At 38.3% G+C, this 17412-nt stretch overlaps 1 protein-coding gene across 1 annotated transcript in view; it reads left to right on the forward strand.

The window, feature by feature from the left end:
• LOC140803838 (probable U3 small nucleolar RNA-associated protein 11) overlaps positions 1 to 12512 on the forward strand; it is a 58939-nt gene extending 46427 nt beyond the window's left edge. The window contains exons 6-8 of the mRNA XM_073159705.1: positions 911 to 994; positions 12230 to 12332; positions 12420 to 12512. Of these exons, the coding sequence (XP_073015806.1) occupies positions 911 to 994; positions 12230 to 12332; positions 12420 to 12512 (280 nt within the window). The remainder of the gene's footprint in view (positions 1 to 910; positions 995 to 12229; positions 12333 to 12419) is intronic.
• Positions 12513 to 17412: the final 4900 nt, after the last annotated feature.

Here is a 17412-nt window from a genome sequence, read left to right on the forward strand (position 1 = left end):
TTCTACTATCCTGCGTCTTGTTGGTTTTGGTAGCATTTTATGAACGAAATTTGGCGAGTTATTATTTTATGGTAAGTCGCTTCTGCGTGTTTATAACAGAAACTTAAGGAAAAAGCAGCATTGAGGAACCCAGATGAATATTACTTCAAGATGATTAAAACAAAAACTGTTTGCGGAGTCCATAAACCTGAGTAAGCTGGATTCTCGAGATAGCTGTAAAGCAGCATTAGAGTTTCTGGTTTTTTGGGTCTCGGATTCTCGAGATAGCTGTAATGCAGGTTCTTTATTCTGAAATTTAACTTTTTGGATGCAGAAAATTGAAAGACTTAATGGTATGCTGCATTCTCTTGACAATCAGTCATCATCCAAACATGTTTATTATGCGTACAATATGTGAGTGATCAAGCCCTTTTTCTGCTGATTCTTGATAGTTTTCATACCCATTTTTTAGAGTAGTCAATTTCATGTTATAACAGTTATGTCACCACCAAAGTTTATTCTTTTCTCATTATTAGATATGGTCGCTTCTGATAGCTCAATTAATTTATTTCTTCAAAGTCATTTTATTCCCTTCTGCTTTAGAAAGAACGTCTAATATGTAATCTAGGCAATTAAGATAAAACAATTCGAAGGCCAATTTCAAAAGTTCAATGACCAAGGGGCAATGAGACTGTCTTCTCTGGAACTTTTGTTTTAATCACTTGAATTCCATGTTTACACTTGTGTGTCAGCAAATGACAGATTTTTTTTCATCCAAGACAGTGATTTGGTGGTAATGTACTGGTCACACAAAGTATTAATGCATAAAATGGTGCAGGGCAAATATTGCTCAGTAGTATAGCATTTTGAGCTTAGTAGATATTATTGTGTTTCATGAAGTATGTTGGCCGGCTGTTGATTCTCTTTCTAGGGAGGAGGCAAGAGAAGTACGCAAAAACGTTTCAGAACAAAAGAACCCATCAGCTTTTAAAGACTTGCCTAAAGTTATTTTGAGGTACTGAAAGCTATTTTTTTTAGTCAATTGCCTCCTATGAAATTGGATTGCCAGGTTGATAACCTGTTTCTACTTGCCTCCCCACAATTAAGATCCCTACCGAGTACCGAATGATATCATTACCGTCAATCCATAAGCTATATTGCAAAAACGAAGTGGACTACAAATTTTCCTTCACAATCAGAAATAATTTGCTTTAGTCTGCCTGTCCTCACAGCTCTTTCATTTGTCTCTTCACCACCCATACTTTACCCCCTTTAAGTTATCAATACCTCAATTGTTGATTGAATATGGTGATATTTGGCGCCTTGTCATAATATCTTGTCATAATATCTTATTTTTCTTATTGAATTTATTATGCGTACATGATAAATATTTATGGCCGTGTGTAATTTTTGTCTTGTCTGGACTTTCTACTGGGCTTCTATTTCTTCCCAGAGATCAATACTATCCCGTCATTGTGAGTGCTGTATCTTTGTATAAATTTTATGGGAATTAGGGGATGATACTTTTCTCCATCATTTATCCTTGCCACTTGACGAACTTTGGTTCAAGAAATCGAATTGATGCACAAGTGCTAGAGCATTTAAACCCAACTGACGTTTTTTTATCATGAACTACTATCTATCATATTCCCTAAAGGGTCTTGCTTGTTGGCAATCGTTGCTGCATTTTCCTAAAATTTAATCCTTTTTCTATGTTGTATCTTTCTACTTTGATTTTGGGTATTTAGTTTTATTCCAAATGACTTTTCTGTCTCCATTAGAACATAACTTTATCGAATCAAATGGTTGGTTATCTGTCCGCCGTGCACAAATCCTTTTCTTTTTGATGATTTTTGCTTTGGTTGATTTCCAAATTTCTTTTCAGCCTCTCCTTGGCTTTAGGCCTTCATATTACTTTTGTTTCTCTTCTACATCGAGGAAGTTAGACTAGAATTTGTGGTTGAAGAGTTTAGTTTAATCGTGTATAGAAACAATGTAAAGGCCCGTATTTCATATTCATAATTTTGCGGAATTATTAAAATTTTTCTAAATAAATAAATAACTTGCCTCATTTATAAAATAAACATGTAAATAATTTAAACTTTAAAAATAACCGCGGAATTCAACGTAATATTTCAAACAACAATTTAAAAATAATCCGACATATTAAAATCGAGTTTGAAAGATAACATGTGCATGAACTAAAACATGACGTCCTCGGGTTTACTACTGCTGTCTCAAGATCGCTCACTGGTCTCCGCTCGCGGTCTCGGCCTCATCAATATCTACAACAATCAAGTCTAGTGAGTCTAAAGACTCAACATGTATATATCGTGCAGCAGTAGCAGTTTACTTGTTTGTGGTGAAAATCCTGAAATAAATGACTATGGGCTTGAACCACCGCCCAAGGACTCTTACCAACATCCTAAGACATGGCATGGACCATGTCTAAGTGCTAAAAGCCAGGCACAAACCGAGCTAACACCTAGGACAATCACAGCTCAAAACCGAGGGAGCCAATTTCTGTATAGTGTGATGTATTGCATTGTTTTGTTGTCTTGATTCGTTCCAAATGCCATTTGAGCGACCATGACTCGATTTAGACATGATGTAGAGTTGTATGAACCATGGCCACATGCTAGGAGCCAAGCACAATTCATCGAACACACAAAAACCGAAATCACACTCACACAGAATCTGAAAAGGGAAAACCGAATGACTCTTGCATTGTTGATGTAAAAATATGATGGCTCCTTGCACCAGGCTTGTAAATACCGATTTGGTCACACTCTAGACATGCTAAGGGAGGGTTATAACCATGGCTACAATCCCTAGGACAGCCAAGGTTCGAACACTCCACTTAAACAACTCAATGGCAGAAACCGTGTCTCATTCTGCACTCAAATAAAAAGTTGCTGTCATTTCTGCATTTGTGTGTGTATGGATGGAAACCAATGACCCAATAACTTCCTAAGACACTCTAAATCACGCCTAGAAGCATCCCTGTGTGCCTGTACCGAAGCAACCACCTAGATTCATCAAAACAACTCACCCGTAAGGCAGAACACCAAGGGCCGAGAAGGCTGTGTTAAATTTTCAGAAAGTTTGCTGTCAGATTTCGAATTGCTGCTTATATCATGAATATATAATGGTTTCAAATATCTAATATGTCTTGATTGAAGAGAAAATAAATAATATATACATGCCTGGAATTTGTTTTGAAGAAAACAAATCAAAACGACTAATACGAGCGGCGGAACGGAGTTGAGTTTTCTTCCTTGTGTTACTGCTGCTGTGCACGATTCCTAGCTCCTGTTTTGCTGATATATTTTGAAGGTAAGGGGGTATAGGAAGTGTAGATGATGAAGGTGAATGATAAATGAGATGTTAAAGGTGCTATAATATGCATTTAGTTTGGGAGTTACAAGTCAAGAAGTGGAATGGATTTTGAAATGCTTTTGATTCCCCTTGCTGACGATTACTTGTTCTTATTCTTGTTGTTATTCACGTTTATTTGCTAGGTAATTAGTTGGGGAGAAATGAGGTGCTTTATTGCATTTAAATTTCCTACTAATTAGAGAATTAGAATAGGACATGAATACACCACGAAGTGTAATTAGAGATAGTTTGAATGGAGAGTTATCAACCTTTGAAATATTTTAAATGTTGGTCATTATTATTAATTTGCATTGTATATTTTTATTTAAACCTTGCATTTTAATTGTTTAAGATTTAAACCTTCATTATATTTATTTTAATACATTAACAAATTAATTTATTTTGGCATCTTGCTTAGAACTTTTGCATGGCATACATGACCTCAATTTAAATTTTTAAATGCTATGTTTAATTTCCTGAATATATTTACCCTATATTAGTTCATCCCCAATTGTTTACACATTTTACTTAAACTTTAATTAAATATTGAACCTAATAGAATTTATTTACTAATTTGACTCCCATTAATTTAATAAATCCTAAAACATTCTTTTTCTTCAAATTAAATTATTTCTTGACTTAAATTAAATTTAGGAATATTTGTCTTATTATTAATCTTATCTCAAATCTCCAAACTCCGGTCCGGCCTCGCGTATTTATCCTGAAAAGGTGAAACTAAACATCTACTTTTTAAAATAAATAAAACACTTCATATTTTCATAAAAATTCATTTTTAATTTAAATAATATAAATTATGCATGGCTTATACGTAATCTGATTTTCGGGTTCTATAACTCTACCCCCTTAAAGGAATTTCGTCCCCGAAATTCAAACTTACCGAATAACTCGGGATAACGACTCCTAATTTCTGGCTCTGGTTCCCACGTAACTTCTTCCTCCGAATGATTGAGCCATTTTACTTTCACTAGCTTGACCATTTTGTTCCGAAGCTTTTTCTCCTGCCTGACTAAAATTTGCACTGGTCTTTCCTCATAAGACAAGTTCGGAGTGAGCTGCAACGGTTCAAAATTCAATACCTGCGATGGATTCGCCATATACTTTCTCAACATAGAGACATGGAACACGTTGTGTACTCCGGCCAGATTCGACAGAAGAGCAACACGATATGCTAATGTCCCAACTCTGTCGAGGATCTCAAATGGTCCAATGAATCTCGGACTGAACTTTCATTTCTTTCCGAACCGCATGACGCCTTTCATCGGTGCTATCTTCACGAAAACATGGTCACCAACAGAAAATTCTAGATCTCTCCTCTTCTGATCCGCATAACTCTTCTGTCTGCTCTGAGCAGTCCTCATACTGTCACGGATCTTGACTACTAAATCTGCGGCCTGCTGCACAATCTCCGGACCCAACTCTGATCTCTCCTCTACTTCATCCCAATGAATAGGAGATCTACACTTACGACCGTACAGTGCTTCGTATGGAGCCATCCCTATAGACGACTGAAAACTGTTGTTATAGGTAAACTCCACCAATGGCAACTTTGATTCCCAACTCCCGGAGAAATCAAGAACACATGCACGGAGAATATCCTCCAAAATCTGGATGACTCTCTCGGACTGACCATCTGTCAGTGGGTGAAAAGTCGTGCTAAACAACAACTTCGTACCCATAGCTGAATGCAAACTCTTCCAAAATGATGAAGTAAATCTAGGATATCGGTCAGACACTATAGAAACGGGAATACCATGAAATCTGACGATCTCTCGGATATATAACTCTGCATACTATATCATGGAGAAAGTCGTCTTAATAGGCAAGAAATGGGCTGATTTCGTAAGACGATCAACAATCACACATATAGCATTCGACCCTCTGACTGACTTCGGCAAGCCGACAACGAAGTCCATCGTAACATTCTCCCACTTCCACTCGGGAATATGAAGAGGCTTAAGAATGCCTGGTGGTCTCTGATGCTCCGCTTTCACTAGTTGACATGTCAGACACTAGGATACAAAACGTCTGATATCCCTCTTAATTCCGGACCACCAATATAATAACTGCAGATCTTTGTACATCTTCGTTCTCCCCGGATGAATAGAGTACGATGACATATGGGCCTCAGATGAAATATCCTCTCGAATCGAATCGCCGCTAGGAACCCACATTCTGTCTCGATATCTCACAATGTCGTCTCTAACTGTGTACATGATACTGCCCTTGGCTTCATCTCTCTGCCTCCACTTAGCCAACTGTTCGTCTGCTAACTGTCCACTACGAATACGGTCTAGAAGAGAAGACTGAATCGTCAAAGTAGATAACTGAGGAATTCTACCTCGAGGATATGTCTCTAGATCAAACCTCTGCATCTCATACTGAAGAGGTCTCGGAATCCTCAAATGAGCCATCACTGCAACTTTCCCGCTCAACGCATCCGCAACTACATTAGCTTTGCCAGGATGATAGCTAATGTCACAGTCATAGTCCTTCACTAGCTCTAACCAACGTCTCTGCCGCATATTCAACTCTTTCTGTGTAAAGAAGTGTTTGAGACTTTTGTGGTCGGTAAAGATCTGGCACTTCTCTCCGTACAAATAATGCCTCCAAATCTTCAATGCAAATACTACGGCTGCCAACTCTAGATCATGGGTAGGATAATTCTTCTCATGAATCTTCAACTGACGAGAAGCATATGCTATCACCTTCCCATGCTGCATCAATACTGCGCCTAAATCGAGTTTCGAAGCATCAGTATACAAAACAAAATCTCCGGTTCCTGAAGGCATGGCCAATACTGGCGCTGAAATAAGAGCTTGCTTCAAAGTATCGAGGCTCTTCTGGCACTCCTCGATCCACACGTACTTAGCATTCTTCCTTGTCAACGACGTGAGTGGAACTGCGATAGAGGAGAATCCCTGAATAAACTTCCGATAGTATCCTGCTAACCCAAGGAAACTACGAATCTCTGATGCATTTTGCGGCACAACCCAATCTCTGACTGCTGCAACTTTTGCTGGGTCTACCTCAATACCACTGCTAGAAACAACGTGGCCTAAGAACGCCACCTTCTCTAACCAGAACTCGCACTTGCTAAACTTCGCGAATAACTTGTGCTTTTGTAGGGTCTGCAATACTGTGGTCAGATGTCTGCTGTGATCCTCTTCATTCTTTGAGTAGATGAGAATATCGTCTATGAATACTATCACAAACTGATCAAGATACGGCTGAAATACGCGATTCATGAGATCCATGAAGATCGCTGGCGCATTCGTCAAACCGAACGACCTCACAAGGAACTCTAAGTGACCATAACGAGTCCTAAAAGCAGTCTTGAGAACATCGGCATCTCTCACCCGCAACTGATGATAGCCGGAACGCAAATCTATCTTGGAGAATACTGAGGCTTCTTGCAACTGATCAAATAAATCTTCAATCCTAGGGAGTGGGTACTTGTTCTTCACTGTAACTCTGTTCAACTCCCGATAATCAATGCAAAGCCTCATCGACCCATCCTTCTTCTTCACAAATAAGACTGGCGCGCCCCATGTAGAAAAACTCGGGCGATTGAACTCCTTGTCAAGAAGTTCCTGAATCAGCTTCTTGAGTTCTGTCATCTCTGTCGGTGCTAATCGATACGATTCCTTTGAGATCGGCGCAGTACCCGGCATAAGCTCAATAGAAAATTCCACCTCTCGCGCAGGTGGTAAACCGGTGACGTCGTCAGGAAAAACATCTAGAAAGTCCTTGACGATAGGAACATCGGATGCTGACTGTTTGGGAGTCTCGGGAACGGATACAAGAGTAGCTAAAAATTCTTGGCACCCTCTATTAATGAGCTTCCTAGCCTGTACATAGGATATCATGCACGGTAAATTAAAATACCTGTCTGGTTCGAATAAGAATTGCTCCATTCCAGGTGGTCGGACTAGAACAGATATCTGCTGGAAGTCAATTAGAACTCTGTTCCAGATTAGCCAATCCATACCCAGAATGATATCAAACTCTGGCATCGGCAACACGATAAGATCTGCATAAACAAGATTACCATGAAGTTCGAGGTCTATGTCTCGGATCACATTAGTCGCCGTCATCTCCTCTCCGGAAGGCAGAACTACGGAATACGCTATATCTAGCCCAATGGCCTTGATATTGAGGAAATTTGCAAAAACCTCAGAAATGAATGAATGAGTAGCCCCCGAATCTATCAAGGCATTCGTAGCGGAATCGGCTATAAAAATTCTCCCTGAAAGATTGGAATATCATGATAAACCCAATAGTTTTACAAGAACTTCACAAATTCTAATTTCAAAATCTTAACCCAAAACACTAAATTTCAAATACAATTTAAAGATTTAAGGTACCTGTCAAGAGCATCGTCTCCGGGTTAGTCTCCACGGCATGAAGTGCAAAAACTCTGCCTTGGGTAGGCAGATCCTTCTGAGGACAATTCTTTAAAATGTGGTCAGTATTACCACATTTGTAACACTTTCCCGAACCATACATACAATTCCCCGCATGACGACGTGAGCACCTGGCACAGACTGGATACTCCAATGTCCTCGGGACTGCCCGTCCCTGCTGCTGCTGATGCTGCCCTCTGCTCTTGGGTGGGCCATGGAATTGCCTCTTATTCTGGTGATGCTGCGGTGGAGGGCGGTGCGGTGCCTGAAATGGTCGCTTACCATTGCGATCCCTCTCAATGTCCTGCTGGTCCTGCTCTGCAGTTAGAGCTCTGGAAACTGCGACATCATAGGTAGTAGGACCAGCCACCCTAACATCATGGCGTAAGATCGGCCGTAGACCATTCAGAAACTCCCTCATATTGGATCCCGCATCATTTGCAATCAGGGGTACAAAATGACAACCCCTCTCGAACTTACGGACGAACTCCGTAACAGTCATGTCTCCCTGCCTCAGGTCATGAACTCCATGGTCAACCTGGAACGCACTTCCTCAGTAAAATATTTAGAGTAGAATACCTCAGTTAAGCGCTCCCAGCTCAAAGTAGTCAAATCCAAAGCCACTGATGCTCCTTCCCACCATAGGCGAGCGTCTCCTCCGAACAGATAGGTCGCACATCGAACCCTATCTCCATCTTCAAGCCCCATGAACTCAAAGATAACCTAGAGGGACTTAATCCAGTCCTCGGCAGCCATGGGATCTGTCGTCCCTGTGAACTCCTTCTGTCTCATCTTCACGAACCGCTCATAGACTGCCTCTGGTTCCGCCGGTCTGGCTACAGCAGCTTGGTTCCCCGCGAACTGTGCGAAGAACTGAGTCATCCCCGCTAACATCTGGGCGTTCATGTCCGGTGGGAGGGGTGGTGGTGCGTTCCTCTCCTGTCTCTGATCCTCATCGTCCTCATGACGGCGCCCACCCCCACCCCTCGGGCGTCCAACAAGGAGTCTAGGAGGCATACTGTTCCATACATAACCCATACTTAACCAACATGCATAATTCCATAATTTATTTTTAAATATAAGTAATTACTGAATAATTAAAATTTGAACGTAGAATATTTCATGATATCATGCTGTTAAAATAATTCATACTTTAAGTAAAATACTGAAATGTAAGACTTACAGACCGAAGACGTGACTTCATGAGCTTCTCGAGATCAGTAGTAGTACAACCCTTTAAAAGAACATTGGCTCTGATACCAACTGTAAAGGCCCGTATTTCGTATTCATAATTTTTCGGAATTATTAAATTTTTTCTAAATAAATAAATAACTTGCCTCATTTATAAAATAAACATGTAAATAATTTAAACTTTAAAAATAACAGCGGAAGTCAACGTAATATTTCAAACAACAATTTAAAAATAATCCAACATATTAAAATCGAGTTTGAAAGATAACAGGTGCATAAACTAAAACATGAGGTCCTCGGGTTTACTACTGCTGTCCCAAGATCGCTCACTGGTCTCCGCCCGCAGTCTCGGCCTCATCAATATCTACAACAATCAAGTCTAGTGAGTCTAAAGACTCAACATGTATATATCGTGAATAACAAATAAATATATCGTAAAATCGCATGCAACTTAAAAATATCATATCATAAAGCGTGCGGTGATAAACGTATCATGAATAATTATAACTACGTGCATATCTGAAAATCATACGTAAAATCTTTGCTCAATAGAGCTCTGTCATATCATATCATAATTTTTTGGTAGAGATAATGTTTCGAAGCTAGTGGCCCATAACATAACGTAAGCGCCTGATCAGACTAAACCACAGTATACTGGGCGGTAGAGATTACCACAGCCCTTGGACTGGATATCCGTACCCATACATAATCGTAAACCGGTAGTAAGTCACCGGGTGGAGAGGTCCTCGGTTGCGCCTACCGACTTCCAACCCATAAGCATAAGGTGGCCACAAGACATATAGCATATATCTGAAAAATAAACATTTTATATTTTTATGCACGTAATATAATTATAAACTTATTTTTACCGGATGAATTGGATCGCTCCCAGGCTTGCTGCGACTTAATTCTAATATGTGACACATGCAAATAATATTATCTTGAATTAAACTTGACAATAGAACCAAAAACGAGACGAGTAGGACCAACCACTTGATTTTCAATCATGGTATTGTATCAACCTGAACCAACATTAAACCGATGTTTAACCATGATTAAAATACCCCAAAAATACTGAAAAATATGCATAAGAACTTCAAAACACGAAAATAGGTGAAAGGAATCCAAAAACATAAAACACTCTTTCGAGAGTCATTTTGGCACCTTTCACCGTAAATTCTCGTACGACCTCTAACTCGACCAAATCACGAAGGGCCAAAAACATGACCTTCCTAACTCATTAAGGTACTGTACAGTCCAAAGCCACGGGCTAAAAGACAACCAAGAACTCAAACAAGCACCAAAACCGAAGCTCAAAGATGCTGGAAAAGTGCAGCAGTAGCAGTTTACTTGGTGAAAATCCTGAAATAAATGACTATGGGCTTGAACCACCGCCCAAGGACTCTTACCAACATCCTAAGGCATGGCTTGGACCATGGCTAAGGGCTAAAAGCCAGGCACAAACCGAGCTAACACCTAGGACAATCACAGCTCAAAACCGAGAGAGCCAATTTCTGTATAGTGTGATGTATTGCATTGTTTTGTTGTCTTGTATCGTTCCAATGGCCATTTGAGCAGCCATGAATCAATTTAGACATGATGGAGAGTTGTATGAACCATGGCCACAGGCTAGGAGCCAACCACAATTCATCCAACACACAAAAACCCCAAATCACACTCACACAGAATCTGAAAAGGGAAAAACCGAATGACTCTTGCATTGTTGATGTAAAAATCTGATGGCTCCTTGAACCAAGCTTGTAAATACCGATTTGGTCACACCCTAGACATGTTAAGGGAGGGTTCTAACCATGGCTACAATCCCTAGGACAGCCAAGGTTCGAACACTCCACTTAAACAACTCAATGGCAGAAACCGTGTCTCATTCTGCACTCAAATAAAAAGTTGCAGTCATTTCTGCATTTGTGTATGTATGGATGGAAACCAATGACCCAATAACTTCCTAAGACACTCTAAATCATGCCTTGAAGCAGCCCTGTGTGCCTGGACCGAAGCAACCACCTAGATTCATCAAAACAACTCACCCGTAAGGCAGAACACCAAGGGCTGAGAAGGCTGTGTTAAATTTTCAGAATGTTTGCTGTGAAATTTCGAATTGCTGCTTATATCATGAATATATAATGGTTTCAAATATCTAATATGACTTGATTGAAGAGCAAATAAATAATATATACATGCCTGGAATTTGTTTTGAAGAAAACAAATCAAAACGACTAATACGAGCGGTGGAACGGAGTTGAGTTTTCTTCCTTGTGTTACTGCTGCTGTGCACGATTCCTAGCTGTTGTTTTGCTGATGTATTTTGATTCCCCTTTCTGCCGATTACTTGTTCTTATTCTTGTTTTTATTCACGTTTATTTGCTAGCATAAAGGGGTTGAAGAGCTTCAAAGAGAATTATGATGCATGTATTACCCCTAATTATGGAGTTTAAAAGTGGAAAATGAATGCACTATAAAAAAACATTTAGTGGTAAATTTGAATGGGTTTGAATTGCTTCTCCTTCACTCCTTATTGCCGTTAGTAGTTGGGGAGAAATGAAGTGCTTTATTGCATTTAAATTTCCTACTAATTAGAGAATTAGAATAGGACATGAATACACCATGAAGTGTAATTAGAGATAGTTTGAATGGAGAGTTATCAACCTTTGAAATATTTTAAATGTTGGTCATTATTATTAATTTGCATTGTATATTTTTATTTAAACCTTGCATTTTAATTGTTTAAGATTTTAAACCTTCATTATATTTATTTTAATGCATTAACAAATTAATTTAGTTTAGCATCTTGCTTAGAACTTTGACATGGCATACATGAACTCAATTTAAATGTTTAGATGCTATGTTTAATTTCTTGAATATATTTACCCTATATTAGTTCATCCTCAATTGTTTACACATTTTACTTAAACTTTAATTAAATATTGAACCTAATAAAATTTATTTATTAATTTGACTCCCATTAATTTAATAAATCATAAAACATTCTTTTTCTTCAAATAAAATTATTTCTTGACTTAAATTAAATTTAAGAATATTTGTCATATTATTAATCTTATCTCAAATCTCCAAACTTCGGTCCGACCTCGCGTATTTATCCTTAAAAGGTGAAACTAAACATCGACTTTTAAAATAAATAAAACACCTCATATTTTCATAAAAATTCATTTTTAATATAAATTATGCATGGCTTATACGTAATCTGATTTTCGGGTTCTACAAAAACGGTCAACATGCAGGAAGACAGATTCTTCATATCGAGAGCTAGAGGCTAGAAAAAAACGGTTAAAAGATCTAGATAAAATATACACGGATATGTCTATGCAGAAAAAAGAGTTACAGGTATCAATATTTCAGAGAGTACGTTATACGCTTCATTTTTTCCTTATTTCGCTGTAGGGTAATCATTTTAATGCATCATTGGTGCAGAAAAGGGGTAAGAAACGCAAACTGCGTGAAGATGAAATGGTTAGTCCCACTTCAAGACCCGTGTATAAATGGCGACAGGAAAGGAAACGTTGAATAGAATACTTATATAACGAAGATTTCTTGAATGAGAACCTGAGGAGGGGACGTGCGACAATATCCTGTAGTCATCTAGGAAGCACAATTTTCGTAACTGTGTAGAAACTGCGTGATTTTTTAATCGGAACAACCGTAAATGTTGAAACATAATTTTTCTGTGACTGATGTTGGAAACAAAAGTATACTTCAATGTTTTCATAACCGGATCACCTTTATAACCAGACCAGTGATCGAATTGAAAAACACATGTTGAATTAATAGTGTGACTGAAAATTGTTATATTATATAAAATAATAATATAATATTATAAATAATGAAAAAGATATAGTTACCGATATAGTGATATTTCATGCTTTTAAGTTCTCAAAAATACTCTGCCATTAGAGCAGTCAGATCCATCAAATTTCACTGCGAAGAACTACAATAATGTGTGTAAAGTTTATAGCTTATATTTTCATTGTCGAAATTCTTTTCCATAAAAATATAATAGAAAAAAGTGGGAAAATAGAGTGTTGTTTTGAATGTTTTATATATATATATATATTTAGAAAACTAACATTTAAAAATATGTTCTATTTAGATATATGTGTAATAAAAGAGTTTCTTTGGAGAGAGTTCAAACAAGTTTTATGGTTTATGCATAAGTTTTTAGGTTTGCTACCTTTTGCTATGACAAGCGAGCAAACTTGGGCCGCCACACATCGATTTGGTATTTAAAGAATTCGGTGGTGAACCCAAGTTGGTGATTTATTGTTAAATTTGATCGTGTATTATTTAGTTCTGGCCATATTGATAAGTTGTTTTTGATACTGGGTGAGAAAATTGAAGATAAGGCATTTCTAGATTTGATAAAAAGGTTGTTTGATTGTAAGATAGTCAACATTGAATTGGGTGGAGTTTGTTTAGGCAGGGGTCTGCCTCAAGAATTTGCCTTGAGTTCGATGTTGATCAATGTTTACTTTAATGGGTTTGATAAGGAAGTTCCAGAATTACTATTAAACACGAATAAAGAGATTCCTAAGTTCGTGGAAAATGATCTTGTATCGGCTTAAAGAGATTCAGACCATGTTTTTTTATAAGCCATTGAAGATTTATGATGTCCGATTATTGGATGAGATATTGATTGTTACTTCAGGAACAAAAATTGATGGCTTTAGAATTGAAGAATAGAGTAGTGAAGTTATTAGAACGTGATTTGGATTTGAAAGTGGATAAACTTACAACTGTCATTCATAGCGCGATTCACTATAAAAAACAGAAGGCGTAGCGACACGGTTTTAATAAAAACCGACGCCTATTAAATTTAGCGACAATTTAGTTAAACCCGTCGCTAATATAGCGACGTGTTTATTAAAACCGTCGCTAATATAGCGACGGTTTTTCATCAACCGTCGCTAATATTGCGAAAATTCCACAAACTGTCGCCCATATGCGACGGTCTTGTATTCTACCGTCGCTATGTTAGCGACCGTTTTCAATCAATCGTCGCTTAATTTTAAAGACGACGGGTTTTATCAAAACAGTCGCTATAGAGCGACATTTTAAATAAACTGTCGCTTAATTTGATAAGCAACGGTTTTCATAAAACCGTCGCTATATAGCGACAGTTCAAGCTAAATATAGCGACGGATTTTACGAAATCGTCACTAAATATAGCGACGGGTTTTTAAAACCGTCGCTAATATTAACGACGATTTGGTATAAACCGTCTCTTAATATTAAATACGGTTTTTTAAAACCATCGCAAAATAAGCGACGGTCTTCTTCCAAAGAACCGTCGCTATAAGCGACGGGAGTTGAAAAACCGTCGGTTCTAGAATACGACGCAGCCTCCGGTGACGGATCGCGAAACCGTCGTTAAAACCGTCGCCTTACCCTTGTCATTATCTAAATAATAATTCCAAACTATAACAAAAGAATCATTAATATTTTCAATATCAATCTTCATAGTTTAATCTAGAAATTAATGAAACTCTAATCAAATAATTGCATGCACAATGATATTAGTATTATTAAACATTAAGAGACCTGAAGTAATTAAATCTAATGTCCTTATCTAATTTTTATGTAACAAAAATCAGCTCAAACAAATGATAAAATATTTTATTTTGTTTAATAAAAAATATCGCCAAAGCTTATATTTATAAAATTTGTCGTTCGTCTATAATTATCATATGCTAATAAATATTTCTTTATGTTTATAAACCAAATTAATCTTTTAAAATATGATATCATCTCTAACAATTTCATAAATTTGAAATAATAAAATACTATCATATTTAAGTAATTATAATAGTTAATTATAAGAAAATCATATAAAAATTATTTCTAAATTTTTTAATATAATATCAAGATTTTGTTTTTTTATTTATGTAATATCATAATTTTGTGTGTTGTGTGTGAATTTGTATACTCAATCAGGAGTAGGTCTCTTGTGAGACGTTCTCACGAATCTTTATCTGTGAGACGGGTCAACCCTACCGATATTAACAATAAAAAATAACACTCTTAGCATAAAAAGTAATATTTTTCATGGAAGATCCAAATAAGAGATCCATCTCACAAAATACGATTCGTGATATCGTCTCACATAAGTTTTTGCACACAATCCGGAAGCCAATTTGCATGATTGACTTTTAGTTAATTTAGAATAATTTTTTTGCCACAATATAAAATACTTTTCATCAAATCAAGAGTCTCTGCATTGTTGTCTCCTTTAAACCCTAAGCCTTCACCGCTTTCCACAGGCGAGTCTTCTGTGCTTAATAATTATTTTGAATTTGGTATAAATACGAAAGAAATCCGTTTTTTTTTCTGTACCGATAATCTTCGTTGTTTCACGGTTAAATTATTTCAACTCAAGATTTTTCTTAGCCCTTTATGTTTTCTGTAGTGGTTTTTGCCTTTCTGAAGTGCGTAAATTGATTTTAAAGTTCTGTGAATTTTTTTTGCTAGCATAAAGATGTCGTCTTTAAGGAATGCTATTCCAAGAAAAGCTCACAAGGAGCCGCTCATCCGTAAGTGTGATTATTTTTTGGGGACATTAATTTCTTTATTGCCCGCTTTGAAATATTTTGACCTATTGTAGTAGCCCGAATTCCAAATTGGGTAATTAATGGAGTAATGGTGATTAAGAAGGTTTAAGGTGTAATTTTGACCGGGTCATGATCGGACGGACCGAAGATGGTTCGGAAGCACCGAAGAGTTCGGACGATCCGCAGTGTAGTTCGGAGGATCCGATCATAGGTGTCAAGTGTTGATCGACACGTCATTTTCTATGCATGTTCGGACGGTCCGAAGTGTATGATCGGAGGATCCGATCATGAGCTGTCAAGAGCCAATGGACACGTAGTGTTCGGACGTTCCGAAGTGTTGTTCGGAGGATCCGAACATGGCCTATAAATAGTGCTCGGATTTCTCATTTGTGACTTGCCATTCCTTGAGTTGAGTCTACTCTTTGAGAGTTTTGGAAGGATTCTAGGGCTAGTTGTTGTTCGAGCGATAGCCAGGAGCTGCCAGGATTGGTAGCGTAGCAGCGCCGGAGTTTCGAGGCAATCGACATCAAAGGGCTGTCGACGGACGAAGGTAAACCCTAAACCTTTGGTAGTACTAGGGAGTACTGGTTTTGCTAGTCGAGCATGGTAGTATTGTTCATTGGGTATGCTCTTGTTGCGTAGGCTTGGATTAGACCTGTTGTCTGGTTGTTCCAGTGGATTAGGATTGCTGTGATAGAGGTACGAAAGTACTATCCGAGATATCCTGGTTGAGTATACATTCATATATGTGTTGCATGATTATGTGGTGCATTGTTATATGTCATATGATGCATGCTATTATGTCACGTTTTATGATGCATGTTGCATTGCACGTTGAGCCGTATCTCCTTCGAGATAGCCTTTACTGTTGAGCTGTATCTCTTTTGAGATAAGCTATATATCTTGGGGCCGCTCAGCCCTATCTTGTGGACGCATGGACACCGAGAGTACACAGTGGCCGACGGGTCGGGAGGGCTTCGGTGGTCCGGGACATTTTAGGTCCACGTCTGTTCTTGTAGTGGATGCAGTGACCCAGAGGTTGGACCGCGCGGCACTATCCACTTGGCGCCTCTAGACTGAGCATTTTGAGATTCTTTGTGACTCCTGTTTCTTGATTACCCTGGTATCATATCATAGCATGTGCATTTCATATAGGTTTGTATACTCATGCTTTTGTACTGGGCGTTCTTATCGCTCACGTCCTCGGTTTTGTTTATTCTTGGACACCCCATTCCCTCGGGGCAGGCCTCAGGTTGGATGGCTCAGGAGGAGCAGGAGGAGGACGTTGAGTAGCTGGTTGGTTTAGTTTTCAGTGTTTTCCATTTGATTCGATATGGTTGTACTGGTTATGTCATTTGAATTAGTCTAGACTTCGATTTCGATTGGGTTGTATAACTATTATTGTTGGCCATATTTCCGATGTTATCTCTGATTATTGTTACTTAAGGTAATTGCATGCTTAGTTCTTGATTAGTAGGTGATTCTGGAACGGGTCACTACATTTGTGATTTCCAAGGAAGGAATTTCTGTGGATCCCAGCAAGATTGAAGCAGTGCTGAATTGGTCACGTCCTACGACGGTGGCCGAGATCCGTAGTTTCCTAGGTCTGGCAGGATATTATCGTCGCTTCATCGTGAATTTCTCCCAGGTAGCTAGACCTTTGACACAACTTACTCGGAAGGATGTTCCATTTGAGTGGTCATCTGAGTGCGAAGATAGTTTCAGAGAGCTTCGTCGACTTCTGACTTCTGCACCTGTTTTGGCGTTACCTTCAGGATCTGATGGTTTCAGTGTTTACACCGATGCCTCTTTTCAAGGCTTAGGGTGTGTGTTGACGCAGAATGGTCATGTGATCGCTTACG

Source organism: Primulina eburnea, chromosome 10 (genome assembly GCF_022965805.1).
Source record: "Primulina eburnea isolate SZY01 chromosome 10, ASM2296580v1, whole genome shotgun sequence".
Classification (NCBI taxonomy): domain Eukaryota; kingdom Viridiplantae; phylum Streptophyta; class Magnoliopsida; order Lamiales; family Gesneriaceae; genus Primulina; species Primulina eburnea.